Source organism: Lepidochelys kempii, chromosome 1, assembly GCF_965140265.1.
Source record: "Lepidochelys kempii isolate rLepKem1 chromosome 1, rLepKem1.hap2, whole genome shotgun sequence".
Classification (NCBI taxonomy): domain Eukaryota; kingdom Metazoa; phylum Chordata; order Testudines; family Cheloniidae; genus Lepidochelys; species Lepidochelys kempii.
This window is the reverse complement of record NC_133256.1, coordinates 326,129,789-326,144,840: the sequence shown is the minus strand read 5'-3', so window position 1 is coordinate 326,144,840 and position 15,052 is coordinate 326,129,789. Positions and strand designations below refer to the sequence as shown.

General features: G+C 36.1%; 1 protein-coding gene across 6 annotated transcripts in view; it reads right to left on the bottom strand.

Annotated features, from left to right (window-relative positions):
- The window catches only part of ORC5 (origin recognition complex subunit 5), a 120,610-nt gene that overhangs the window by 52,212 nt on the left and 53,346 nt on the right, over positions 1-15,052 (bottom strand). For 5 of the 6 annotated variants that reach the window (XR_012156834.1, XM_073328522.1, XM_073328525.1 and 2 more), the window contains exon 13: positions 13,844-13,954. Coding sequence is in view for 5 of the 6 variants with exons in the window: in XM_073328522.1 (XP_073184623.1) it covers positions 13,844-13,954 (111 nt within the window). In the remaining variant the exon portion in view is untranslated. Of the gene's footprint in view, positions 1-881; positions 5,183-13,843; positions 13,955-15,052 lie in introns of those variants that run through there. The other variant, XM_073328527.1, reaches the window with a different exon arrangement.

Below are 15,052 nucleotides of genomic sequence, written 5' to 3'. Positions count from 1 at the left end.
TGTACTGCAGCTGCTTCTTTTGTCCACGATGCTGTGTCAAAGCCCGCTGTTCCCAATTAAATGAATAGAAAGCAGCAAAGGGTCTTTGGAGGAAGGGGGGGGGGGTCAAGTAAAAAAATCAGTGACTAGAACTGTACTTGACAAAGCAGAAATACATCTCTCTACAAATATTTAGTCACATGATAAAATACATTCTTTAACATTCCATTTTGTTACCCCTTTGTGCTAAAATAAGTTGTCCATATACACATTGGTATTTCATTTTTGACAGCACCCAAAATTGTTCTAGGTGCCTCCCAATACAGATAAACTACAAACTAATTTTAAATATGATGCAACAAAGGCACTCAAGTATCTCAGTGGTATATATGTACAGAATAGGAGTGGGGAGCAGTAACAAGAGAGCAGGAAGGGGCATGGACCAAACAGGAAAAGAATCTAACACTATATCTGAATCTTACACCAGGAATACTGGATCATATTTTGTGTCTTTGCATCATGGCAGACAGCGATGCTTACAAATCCATAGGGCCTTATGGGGAATATAACAGAGAGGAATACAGATTTATAGCTATAAAATCTACCACTAAACCCTCTGATTCTACCTAATCCAAGCACAAATATCACTACCTATCCTGACAGGTTTCAGAGTAACAGCCGTGTTAGTCTGTATTCGCAAAAAGAAAAGGAGTACTTGTGGCACCTTAGAGACTAACCAATTTATTAGAGCATAAGCTTTCGTGAGCTACAGCTCACTTCCTCAGATGCATATCGCAGTTTCCACGATATGCATCTGAGGAAGTGAGCTGTAGCTCACGAAAGCTTATGCTCTAATAAATCGGTTAGTCTCTAAGGTGCCACAAGTACTCCTTTTCTTTTTACTACCTATCCTAACACTGTCCCCAAATTTATTTTTATGAAACGGAGAGCATTTTGGAATAGAATTATGTACACAGACACTAAATAGTTAAAAGATACATTAAATCTGTCACATATACAAGCTGGATTTAGATACAGAAGTTAAGAGGTTGTGCAGTACTTGCTTAATTAATCTTTGCTCTATTAACAGATAAACCAGATGTACTATTATGTTCTTTGTTCTCATCTGCAGAGGGGATGAGCAGATTATTTATCTCCAAACAATAGGAGTTCGTGTACTACAGTGTGGATTTTTTTTTTTTTTTAAATCTGGAAGGCAATCACTAACAAGCTTCAGCTGGAACTGCTTGATGTAAAAACAGTGTGAACTTGTTCCCGGACTAATAAATGATGCGTCTTCCATTAAGAAAAATAAACTAATTTCCAAATGGAGGGGGGTTGTTTTTTAAACACTTTTTTTATTGACCACTTTTAGATACTGTGTATTGTATATTGAACAGAATATTGAAAACTTTATTTTAACTTTGAAATAACTATTTTTTTCATTGATAGTCTTAATGTTGCAAACGTTTTAAAAATGTATAAGTAACACAAGGAGAAAATAAAAAAAAGTAATCAGTAGTTAATCAGTATATGAAACCTCCTCCACGCTACACCTGATGCAGTCTCAGGTGATACCACAGTATGAAAGAGTATTTAGTGTTCTACTCAGAGGGCCACAATATATGTGCTCTATTTATGAATGTATATAATGAACATATTGCACTGAAGCAGTTACGCGCTATTGTCAAGATTGCTAGCCTAAACATTCATTTGCTTTGAAAGCTCTTTATTTTTAACCTGACTGATGTTACCTTTGAAAAGATCAATCATATACCATATTCTGGCACTACTATACCATAATACTTAATTAAAAATCCAATATACTGTGCGCCCCTCACAAAAACTGGTACAAAAAAAACCCCAATCCCCTGTCGTAATGTTCATATATTGGCTTATTTATGTTGTGCCTATGCAAAATTTGTTTAAAAAATAACTGGAGCCAAGAAACTAAAACTAAACAAGGGAAGACTTTCAAGGTAGGTCAACTTTTAGGATTAATAATCTTGACAGAATGTTTACCACTGAAACGGATTAATTTTCTGTGCTTCCGTATAGATTGTACCAGTGTTAAAGTTCTGCCCCCTAGCCTCCTTCCTTCCATTATATCATAAGATTTTCTTCTGAAAATCTGTTTGAAATTATTGTAAATTAATATAATCTTTAGGAGAGGGATGAAAAAAACAGATCACATCCTTTTTCTAAACCATTGAATGTTTAGAAAAGTGAAACTGTACAATTGGACTCTTGTCACTGGAGGCTCCTTGGTATAGGGATTGTCTTCATTTAAAGTGCACTGTATAGTACACAGTATCATCAGTGTTTAACATGTGATAATACAGGTGTTTATCATCTCACTTTTGCAAAGTCACATACAAGACTTAGTATAATGTAAAGTTTGAATGAATTCAGCTTTCCAGTTAACAAGTTATATCATAAGCAGCATATAAGAACGGCTACTGAAGACTCCTTCAGCATATAATCACAAGCAACAAAATAATAAAAAGCAGCAAGATATTAAGGTTTGCAACTACCTGGAGAGTCATACAGCATCTTTGTTCCAGGAATGTTTGGAGATCCCTGGCAATTTTCTACCTACTAACCAAACCAGGGGTACAGAAATTTACTGCTCTGAATTAGAAAGGAATTTTTCTTTTTCATTTAGCTTCTGAGTAAGACAACACACTTATATTTCAGGAAACCGACAGCACAAATTATATATCTAAAATTAATCACAATACTTTAAAATCTAGTTTAGACCATTCAACAAAATATGGCTCAGACCAATTTTTCCCCAAAGAAAAACTTTTTTAAAAAACCTATTAATGCTACAGAGCTTATTAGTAGCTGCTTCTCCATAGCTTTAATTACAAAACATTATTTTGATTGAGATCTGAGTCCAGGTTTTATTTTATTCACAGCCATGCTGAGGCTTGAAGTTGTCTAGTCAGTTATTTGGTTAAAGAGAAGTACTGCCTGCTCATTTTCTTTAGTTTAACAGCAGGCTCTCGAACTGCCATACTCTGTTGAAGTGCTAACCCATGATACCCTGCTGTGTTCCATACACAGTTCCCATTTTTGCTTACACATTTCTGCCAGATTTGTCTAATAATCAAGAAAAGTCATAAGAAATGAGGAAAATAAGAAGCAGGGAAGAGGAGACAGTTGATTTACTGCCTTCCCTTCTTCCTTATTTCCTAAAAGCCCTTACATTTATTAGTGATTGTCTTGATCTTTAGACAAATACGGCACAAACATGGACACATGTGCATACACGTGTACAAGGAATGTATATAGTGGTGACCAAGTGCAATAGTACAGATAAACATTTTTAATGGGGTATTGTTTCTTGTATACACAACAGTAAAAGGAATGTCCTCTTAATAACTCAACTCTGATGAGCACGGAGCAACCATGCAGCTTGTTCTCAACCATCAGGCTGCAGTCATAGCCAGGGACTCTGAGTGATGTACAAAGGACATAGATTCTCTGATTGTGTAAGAGAGCCCATTAGCATGACACGGCTAAATCCACCGCCCTTCCCCACCCACCCTAGCAGACTCTGCCACATTCCTGGTATTTTGTCTTTCTTCTTGCTGCGTCCGAGACAAATATATTTTTGTTTAAATACATTAACCCTAAATACTGCACACAGATATAAATTCTGTTTTAGCACAGTTCAGCTTTTACTTGGAGGACCTATGATCTGACCATGCTCAGCGTGAGTGTCATCTTTGTATTTAAATCTAGGGCTGGGAATTGAAAGATCACTTATTTATCTGTATCCCAGAAGCTATAGCATGGTGGAAACCCTCAAGGCAAAATAAATTGTGATGAATTAAAACTGAGGAAGCGCATCCTTAACTTTTACAATCACCTCACTTTTGAAAGCTTAATATTTCATCCCCAGTGTTGAATTAACACTTTTCTATATATTGGGGGAAAAAAAATTCCCACGGGTCAAGTCCCTCAGACACAAACGCCAATTAGAAATAGTGTATAATTTTGAGGGCAACTGCAGTAAAATATTTCCTGACTGGAAAAAAGTTAGTGATATTGTTATATAATGTCCACATTTGGAAGCATGATCTACATAATTCTTTCTGGGGTAGGTTTTAAATTTCTATGATCTCACAAACTATTTCTGACATTCAGCAAGAAAACAAAAACGTCATTTCTATACGAAGTAATCTCTATTGAAAACCAGAATCATCTCCAGGTTATGAACACACAAGTCAGTTGAGACCAAGATGCAGCAGGATAAAAATGCATTTCACCCCCATAGCCCAACACATTTCCCAAGTTTACAATAAATATTTCAGTAATCTCTGGTGAAGTATTAGCACTGGCTCTACCTTACACTGTGAGAGGGAGGGGGATGAGCAAGATCTTACTGGTCCCTCATGGAGGAGAGCACTTCCAAGCCAGTAAAAAGAAAAAAAAGGAACATATTTAAAAAAATCAAGTTGGCACTGTCTTTTTAAACTAAATTTTAAAAACCCAGAAACCAATGGGGACTGTCTAGAAACAGAAAGATATATCTTGATTTTTGCTTTTAAACCAGTTTTCAAAAAATTAACTTGTTTCTGCTTTCTGGAAAGACCCTTTGGAGAAAAGCCACCATGTATGCTTTGGCCAAATACTCCCCGTCTGTGAGAATGACTGCATGCTCCCTTTTCATTTTCAACTGCTCTTTTCTTGCTCCTGTTACTCTCAAAGAGGGCCTGGAGTAAAACATACATAGGAGCAATCCCCAGATCAGTGCATGAAAGTGACGCCATCATGCTAGAACATGGAGGAAGGAAGTGCAACTGATCAAACAGAAAAGATTGAAGCTGACTGTACACTAAGTGCTGTCAACTGAATAAGAGAAAAACTAAAAGAAAAAAGGAAATTTGTTTTTTTTATTTACAAAAGCAATAATCTGAGCTGTTAGAAACATGATTTTTAAAAGCTGTGTCCCTTTAAGATCGTATTGTATGACTGGCCTAGTAGCGTAACAATAAACACACCAAAATCAGGCGTAGGAAGAGATTTGGAAATCTAATTTACTACACCAGTGAGACTAAGCACTACATAGTGTTGCTACCTTTGGTCTCCTGGGGGAGGATATGCCATGGTAAAAAGAGCACTCCAGCTGACCTATTCAACAGCGGAACGGGCAACAAGCATGGTTCCTTCACTCTGTATAGCAGGTGCCACACTTTGTCATCAAGAAAAAAAGAGGGATAAAATATAAACAAAAACCATCAGATATTCCTCAGAGAATAAACAAGATTTATTTAAATTACCCTTTTAAGCTGCTGGGGTCAGGGAATGAGTCTTTTAGTAAACTCTGTAAATTGCCACATAAACCTACAGTGTTATGTAAATAATATATAAAAATGAGTTATTCCCAAATCTAATCCACTTGAGACAATGGAGAAAACCGAATAAATTTCTGATGCTTCTGTAGGGGACAGTTTGACTTTTAAGCAATGTCCCTTTGGCTCCATCTTGCTGAAAGCACATTAAATATGCTTTTTTTTTTTGATGGCGTCACGTTAAATTAGTATTTAGCGTAACAGTCTTTAAGACGGATAACTGTAAAATATGAAATATATCCTTTTTCAAAGTTAAAAGGCTCAAACTCCAGTGTCAGTTTCATTTGGAATTACATCTATTGCTTTGCCATATTAGAAAGTTCCTCCTCTACACTTGAATCCCAGACAGTGCCATGTATATGTTACAGTTTACACTCATTTTATGAGTAATACCCGTGGCAGACCTGTATAAATTCAGTTGCTTTTGCTGGTGGTAAACACACCAGAAACATGGAACAAATGAACCACAAAACTTTTTATATTGCATGCTCACGACTTATGAAATGATTGACAACAGAAACAAAAACAGAAAACATCTGGAAATGGCGGGAGGATACAGGGCTTTTGCAGAGCTCCAGTTCTCTTATACTACTCTACTCAGAAATACATATAATTCCTATTTTGAATTTAACCCAAGCGGGGGGACAGTAGACATCCTCATTTTTTGATCCAAATAAACATCAAACTCCTTTCAAATTACCCAGCATAGTTTGTTCTACTATAATACTATGTGATAGTATAAAGTGAAAATACAAATAAAACCCAATTCTATTCCAATCATTTTTCAACTATAAACACACTTAATTATTGTGCATAGAAGCGTATACACCTCTCCATTTCTACACGTTTCTTTATTCTAACTAATATTTGTTACAATTATTATTTATACAAGGTAGAGCTCTCAGACCCAATTGTGCTCTTTTAGCATGGTATACCCTATTTTGCTGATTGCCATAACATACACACAGTAAAAGACAACCCTCACACCAAAGCCTTTAGTCTTAGGACAGGTTTCAGAGTAACAGCCGTGTTAGTCTGTCTTCGCAAAAAGAAACTGAGTACTTGTGGCACCTTAGAGACTAACTAATTTATTTGAGCATGAGCTTTCGTGAGCTACAGCTCACTTCATCGGATGCATACCGTGGAAACTGCAGAAGACATTATATACACACAGAGACCATGAAACAATACCTCCTCCCACCCCACTGTCCTGCTGGTAATAGCTTATCTAAAGTGATCATCAAGTTGGGCCATTTCCAGCACAAATCCGACAGTGACTTTAATGGGTTTATTGATATACTTAAGTTAAATGTGTGCATAAGTACTTGTAGAATCAGGGCCTAAATTAAGGCATGACACACTAAGTGGGTCCAACAAACAATCAGAGGGGAGAGGAGGGGAGAATAAGATTAGAAAAATGCCAAGAGTGATAGGACTGTGTAAATGGGCTACATGCAGAATTTGCAGGAAGTTTTCATTTAGTAAAAGAACAAAAATATGTTTTTAAAATAATAGTAATACCTGCTGGCCTAGCCAATTCTGGGTCACAGTTTATTTTAGTGATCATGGTAGAAGCAAGTCTTAAGGAGGGATGTGGAGGACTACAGTGTGGTGGTTTAACAGATTAGTTCAGGGAAGGTGTTCCATATATAAAAGGTGGCACAGAAGAAACCACCTATGAACTAGCAGGAGAAGAGAACTAACAAGAGATGGAGGTTAGCATCATTTGCCATCTTTTAGAACTTAAATTTTGAATGGACCTAAGGGTGTATGAGTGTATGTGTGTACAGTAGCAGTCCAAGATACGGGTGGTCGGGACTATAGTAGTCAACCCAGGAGATAAAGCCTGGATGAGAGTATTTAAATTTGTTTTATTTTTGTATAGTGAGAGAGAACACAGAGAAATCATACATATAGTCACAAGTATGGTTTTTATTAATACCTATTAGGCTTTAAACAGGGAACAAGAAAAATACAATAATCTTCAATAGTTTTCTTTCTTAATGCTGCACAACTAAAGCCAAATTCTCATCCCTCATGCAAAGGCAAAATTAAAAGGACTCACAGAATCTTCCTCCCAATGCGCATAAAGCAACTAGGTAGCTTCTCCAACAACCAAACTGTAGTAATAGTACCTGCCCTACACTGAGGTTTTAGCTAGCGGATCCACATATACACTTGGATCCAGGTATAGACACTGATTACACCCCAGTTGTCCCATAGGGCTGTCACAGATGTGCTATAAAGCAGGGCTCAGTGGTGTGTAGAAGATGGAATCCTCTACGGCCTTTATTCAATCTGCACCAGCAAATCATGGTGGCTCCACTGTTTTTAGGGCCTTATGTAATTGTAGGATTTATTCCCATTTTTCATTAATAACATTTGTTCTCAAAGTTGATTTGGCAAATGCCTAACCCAATAGGATCAACTGTATTTATGTATGTTCACCCAGGTATAGAAAGTTGTATTAAGGGATTATGAAAGGCAAATATAAAATCTTCAGCTTATTAAATGATTAGACAAAAGTGTGTCTAAAGAATAACCTCTAAAATAGTATGTTTCCTCATTCTAGAACTTCAGAGGTTTAGGAGCCTGCTTCCTATCTGCCCTTTTTTCCTCTTAAGTTCAAGAAATATTGATGCCTTGTCAAAAAATGACTTCAATCACACAAAAGCAACCTACTGGAAACATTTTAAAACTATACTAAATATATTAATCTTACCATTTCCAGTAATGTCTTATCTCAGGCCAATTAGAACAATCCAGTTGAAAAAAAATAAACATTTCTGAAGAAAAAGATAATTCAAAACCATCCTAGTGAACAGAACGCCTTCACAGGCAAACACACACAGTAATAATAGAAAGGGGGTGGGGGGAATCTCTTAAGTTTCCCTCAAATACATTAGATATTCTCTGCAAATGTGTGAAACTGTATTTAAAAACACAGTACTAAGGCCAAAATGAGTTTCAACGTTTAAAGTGGTAATTAAGACAAATTTCTTTTGAGAGAAGTTTGATTTGCTGAAAGTCTGTGCTAACAAGAGAGGAAATGAAAAGAAAATAAATGGTCCAAATTCATTCCCAGTGTAACTTTGCTGATTCTAATGGAGTTACACCAGGAAAAATTTGGTCTCATACATCTCATCAACCAGAAAGTTCAGTCTCATACAAAAAAGAACACATTTACTCACATAAAAAGTTAAAGGAAGGCCCATTTATTAAGGGCTATGACTAACAATAAAAGGCAAAACCCAGATGAATCTTCAAATTACACCTTGAAAGTCTATATTGTAAAAAACAAAATTAGATTTAATAAATCTTAGCATTAACAGAAAATTAAAAATCTGTATGTCTATTCATTATTTATTGATGGAAAGACTTATTTTGAAAAGTTAATGAGCAGAATTTCTGCATGGATAGAAATTTGGCACAGAAATGAGAATCAAGACATTGTCAATGACATATTCTAGATTTTAAGCAGCCTTTACAAGTGATTAACATTTTCTGCTGAAAGTTAATAAACTTTAGAGGTGAGATGGGCTCATGTTTTTGAAAATTCATTGTGAGACTGTACTTAAATGTAACAAGTGGCTCTAAAATAGAGCTTTTCCTCTGTGGATCACAAAGTAGATAAAATAAAATACTGTTGAACAAACTAAGAGCCAACTATTACTTTGAAAAACATTTTTAAACAGTGTACAGTACTAATTTTCATATAGCTTCTTATTTGTAGATTCCACAAAGTTTTATATATACAGACTAGCAAAATAATCAGATTTTGTAAGAATTATACAATTCTCAAGGCTTTATTTTAATGTGAACAAAACCTTTAATGAGAAATGGCTTACAATGTGATGAGTGAAATATCAAAATAGTCTCATAAATGCTTAAAAACAATAAAAACTTGTTCAACCTATTTTAAATTCTGGTTTTAAAACTTAAATTATATTCTGTTAAAATGTATTTGATATTATTCCAGTTAGAAACTTGAAGAAAAAAAGTATTTAATTGAAAATCTAATGTAATAAAAGATGTTATCACAATCAGCGAAAATCCATAAAATTCAAGCTCAAAGTTGATTGACAACCCTTAGCTTTCTCTTGGTTGTTGGATGTTTATTACAACCTTGTTATTTTTGCAGTTTTTAAAGTTTAATCTACATATATTTAAGAGGAAAACTTTAACTATTAAAGATATAAACTTGACAACAATGCCATCTAGTGTACATTTTAAATTAGCATGATGTGTCTGTTTTTAAAATATTTATCCTGTAACATACCACAGAGAGCTAGGGAGGGAAATATGCTATGTACAGATTGTATGTCTAAAATTGAAGAAGGGTTATATGACAGCAAGGATATCTTAAGTGTTCAATACCTAACACTGAGGTTTGTTGGTGGTGGTTTTTTGTGTTTTTGTTTTGTTTTTGGCGGGCGGGGGTTAGAAGGATGTAAAAATCTAACTATAATTAAGCATATTAGAACTTATTCCCTCGAAGATGCAGCTCTGGCTCAAACAGAAAAAGCACAAGGAAAACCAGTTTTTGAAAGCAAATGATAAGAGGCAACTTAAGAGGAACAAAAGAGGAAAGCAGGAAAGTAATAGAGATTTATAGTGATCCTCAAAGGTGAAGGTGAGAGTGTTGAGAATAAGGTTTATAATATGAAGCTAGCTTCAACGTTAACAATGGAGCAGCTATTGCTGCCTGATAAATCCAAACTGCTAATGAAAACTGTAGGTTTCTTTCTGTACACCATATACTATAATTATGCTGCCATCTACTGAAATATTATTTCATTAAGTATTTAGGATTGTGTACAGGATAGTTAAAAACAGGTACTTGAAGACAATATTCGATAAAGATAATCAATAAGGTTCCACTGAAAAGGAGCCAAGATACAAAGATGTGCATATAACAACAAACACCTCGTGTGATCTTTCACTGCTGGAACCCATAACCTTTCCCCGTACCTTTTGTTGACCATTACCCGATTGCTGTAATACAGTAAAGGATGCCTTAATTTAAGAACATAAGAACAGCAATACTGGGTCAGACCAAAGGTCCATCTAGCTCAGTATCCTGTCTTCCGACAGTGGCCAATGCCCAGAGGGAATGAACAGAACAGGAAATCATCAAGTGATCCATCCCCTGTCGTCCATTCCCAAACAGAGGCGAGTGACACCATCCCTGCCCATCCTGGCTAACAGCCATTAATGGACCTAACCTCCATAAATTTATCTAGTTCTTTTTTGAACCCTGTTATAGTCTTGGCCTTCACAACATTCTCTGGTAAGGAGTTCCACAGGTTGACTGTGCGTTGTGTGAAAAAATACTTCCTTTTGTTTGTTTGAAACCTGCTGCCTATTAATTTAATTTGGTGACTCGTAGTTCTTGTGTTATGAGAAGGAATAACCAACCTTATTTACTTTCTAAACACCGGTCATGGTTTTATAGACCTGTATCATATCCCCCCTTAGTAGTCTCTTTTCTAAGCTGAAAAGTCCCAGTCTTATTAATGCATCTGAGGAAGTGAGCTGTAGCTCACGAAAGCTTATGCTCTAATAAATTGGTTAGTCTCTAAGGTGCCACAAGTACTCCTAGTCTTATTAAGCTGTTCCATACCCCTAATCATTTTGTTGCCCTTTTCTGAACCTTTTCCAATTCCAATATATCTTCTTTGAGATGGGGCAACCACATCTGCACACAGTATTCAAGATGTAGGCATACCATGGATTTATATAGAGGAAATATGATATTTTCTATGTTATTATTTATCCCTTTCTTAATGATTCCCAAGATTGTGTTAGCTTTTTCAACTGCCGCTGTACCTTGAGCGGATATTTTCAGAGAACTATCCACAATGACTCCAAGATCTGTTTCTTGAGTGGAAAACGCTAATTTAAACCTCATCATTTTATATGTATAGTTGGGATTATGTTTTCCAATGTGAATTACTATACATTTATCAACAGTGAATTTCATCTGCCATTTTGTTGCCCAGGCACCCAGTTCTGAGAGATCCTTTTGTATGTCTTTGCAGTCTGCTTGGGACTTAACTATCTTGAGTAGTTTTATATCATCTTCAAATTTTGCCACCTCACTGTTTACCCCCTTTTTCCAGATCATGTATTAATATGTTGAATAGAACTGGGCCCAGTACAGACCCCTAGAGGACACCACTATTTACCTCTCTCCATTCTGAAAACTGACCATTTATTCCTTCTCTTTGTTTCCTATCTTTTAACCAGTTAGCAGTCCATGAGAGAACCTTGCCTCTTATCCCATGACTGCTTACTTTGCTTAAGGGCCTTTGGTGAGGGACCATGTCAAATGCTTTCTGAAAATCTAAATACAATATATCCACTGGATCCCCTTGTCCACATGCTTGTTGACCCTCTCAGAGGCATGATTTCCCTGTACAAAAACCATGTTGACTATTCCCCAACAAATTATGTTCATCTATGTGTCTGACAGTTTTGTTCTTAACTATAGTTTGCCCGGTACTGAAGTCAGGATTAACGGCCTGCAATTGCCAGGGTCACCTCTGGAGCCCTTTTTAAAAATTGGCTTCACATTTGCTATCCTCCAGTCATTTGGTACAAAAGCTGATTTAAACGATAGGTTACAGATGACAGTTAGTAGTCCTGCAATTTCACATTTGAGTTCCTTCAGAACTCTTGGGTGAATACCATCTGGTCCTGGTGACTTATTACTGTTTATCAATTTGTTCCAAAACCTCCTCTAGTGACACCTCAAGCTGGGAAAGTTCCTCAGATTTGTCACCTAAAAGGAATAGCTCAGGTTTGGGAATCTCCCTCACATCCTGAACAGTGAAGACCGATGTAAAGAATTCATTTAGTTTCTCCACAATGGCCTTATTGTCCTTGAGAGCTCCTTTAGCATCTCAATCGTCCAGTGGCCCCACTAGTTGTTTAGCAGGCTTCCTGCTTCTGATGTACTTAAAACATTTTTTGCTATTACTTTTTGAGTTTATGGCTAGCTGTTGTTCAAATTCTTTTTTGGCCTTCCTAATTATATTTTTACACTTGATTTGCCAGAGTTTATGCTCCTTTCTATTTTCTTTATCAGGATTTAACTTCCACTTTTTAAAAGGATACTTTTTTGCCTCACTGCTTCTTTTATTTTGTTGTTTAGCCACAGTGGCTCTTTTTTGGTTCTCTTATGTTTTTTAATTTGGGGTATTCATTTAAGTTGAGACTCTTATTATGGTGTCTTTAAAAAAAAGTTTCTATGCAGCTTGCAGGGATTTTACTTTTGGTGCTGTATCTTAATTTCTGTTTAACTAACCTTCTCATTTTTGTGTAGTTCCTCTTTCAGAAGTTAAATGCTACAGTGTTGGGCTGCTGAGATGTTTTCCTTGCCACAGCGATGTTAAATTTAATTATAGTATGGTCACTATTACCAAGCGGTCCAGCTATATTCACTGCTTGAACTTGATCCTGTGCTCCACTTAGCACTAAATCAAGAATTGCCTCCCCCTCCTGTTGGTTCTCAGACTAGCTGCTCCAAGAAGCAGTCATTTAAGGTGTCAAGAAACTATCTCTGTATCCCTTCCTGAGGTGATATGTACCCAGTCAATATGAGGATAGTTGAAATCCCCCATTATTGAGTTTTTTATTTTAATAGCCTCTCATCTCCCTGAGTATTTTACAGTCACTATCACTATCCTAGTCAGGTGGTCTGGAATATATCTCTACTGCTATATTCTTATTATTCAAGCATGGAATTACTATCCATAGACCACCTATGGTACAGTTTTGGTTCATTTAAGATTTTTAGTTCATTTGAGTCTACGCTTTCTTTCACATATAGTGCCACTCCCCCACCATCATGACCTGTTCTGTTCTTCTGATATATTTTGTATCCTGGTATTACCGTGTCCCATTGATTATCCTCATTTCACCAAGTTTCTGTGATGTCTATTATATCAATATCGTCATTTAATATGAGGCACTCTAGTTCGCCCATCTTATTATTTAGACTTCTAGCATTGTATATAAGCACTTTAAAAACTTGTCACTTTTTAGCTGTCTGCCATTACATGATGTAATTGAATGGGACTTTTTTTCTTCTGGCTGTCATGATCCTCCAAACACTTACATACATATTTAACTTTAAGCATGCAAGTAATCTAATTGACTTCAACTAAGTCCGTGCTGGCACAGAGACCCACCAGTGCAGATCACATTCCAGAATCCAGGAAATTAGCAATTAAAATGTTTCAGAGCTTTATAGAGATGGATTTTTTAATTCATAATTGATGAAGAAAAAAATTATCCAGAATCTTAGGTTTAAACTGCTGACTTACAGTTCATTTCTCATTAGATGACAGAAAGCACTTTTTACCAGGGGATTAACTATACTGCAAAGTCAAAACATCCCAAGCTTATGATTACTTTTGAGAGAACACAGTAAATCTTTTCAGAAGTTCCAGGCAATTTAAAAATACAACAAAAAACCCAAGTAAATCTGTACTCACCTGGGAAAATATATTTGCAGTTGGAGCAACTTTGTTGTCCACAATACTGTATAATATTGCTAACAATCTGTCCAGGGGGAATGGCTTTGGCCCAAGGAGGTGATTACTGGTCTGTAAGAGAGAAGGCATTCAATTAAATGGATTTTTCTGGAGCACAGCACCACGGGATCTTATTTATTATACCTATTAGTCTTTAGGTGGCAATTTATTTACAGTATCCCTTCTCAAAGGCCCACAGCCACTGTATGGAAAAAACATTCAATAGATACACAGCTCTGAATTTACACAGAGACCCATTTAACCTGGCAGGTGTCCAAAATGCTTTATGCATAATTAAGAACACATTTAGGACATAAAACAATTTTGTCAAATATATATAGTGTTAAAGGTAAAAAAAGAATTATTATTTAGTCCTAAGGACAGAAGTTGGCAGACTACATTTCACGGCATTCTCAAGTTGTAAACAGCTTTATTTTATTATTTATTGGTGTTAGTGTGCTAGGATCCTTCATGTGAATGTTCTACAGTCCCTAGTTGTAGCTAATGTTGCAAAAGGGAAAAAATTCTCTTTTCTCACAGGTCTTCAGTTTCCTGTCAGTCATAAAGAGCCCAACTCACCTAGGACTCAATTGTGCCATGCTTATTCAGATTCAGCAGTATCATGGGACTACTCAGGGAGCAAGGTACAACCCTCACTACGGGTAACAGAATTGAGTGCTAAACAATGTAAGTCAGTTTTATCCCAATTAAGAACTGTTTTAACAAGAGCTTCTGTACCTGATGCTTACTCTTCACTTATCATAAAAATCATAATACCACTGTTACACAGAATAGTGACTTCAATAGAAGAATACGACATCTAAAATAAAAAAAATAAAACTGTTTTCCTGCAAGATGTTTATAAACAAAAAAAGGGGGAGGGGAAAAGAAAGATACAGAAAATAAGAGTTGTCTCTTGCAAAAAAAAAGTCCTAAATTTCCCATGTTAATGGGTCCTTCAGGAACTAGAGTTTTTTTTTTTAAAAACACACTAAACTGTTATATAGAATTGTCTAGGTACTTATAGCAGGGAGAGTACATACATCAGAGCACCTCACAAAAAATTATCTTCACAACATCTCTGTAAGCACCTCTCTATTTTACAGATGGAGAGCGGATGCAGAGAGATCAATGACTTCAAGATTGCATAGGAAGTCTGTGGCAGAGCCG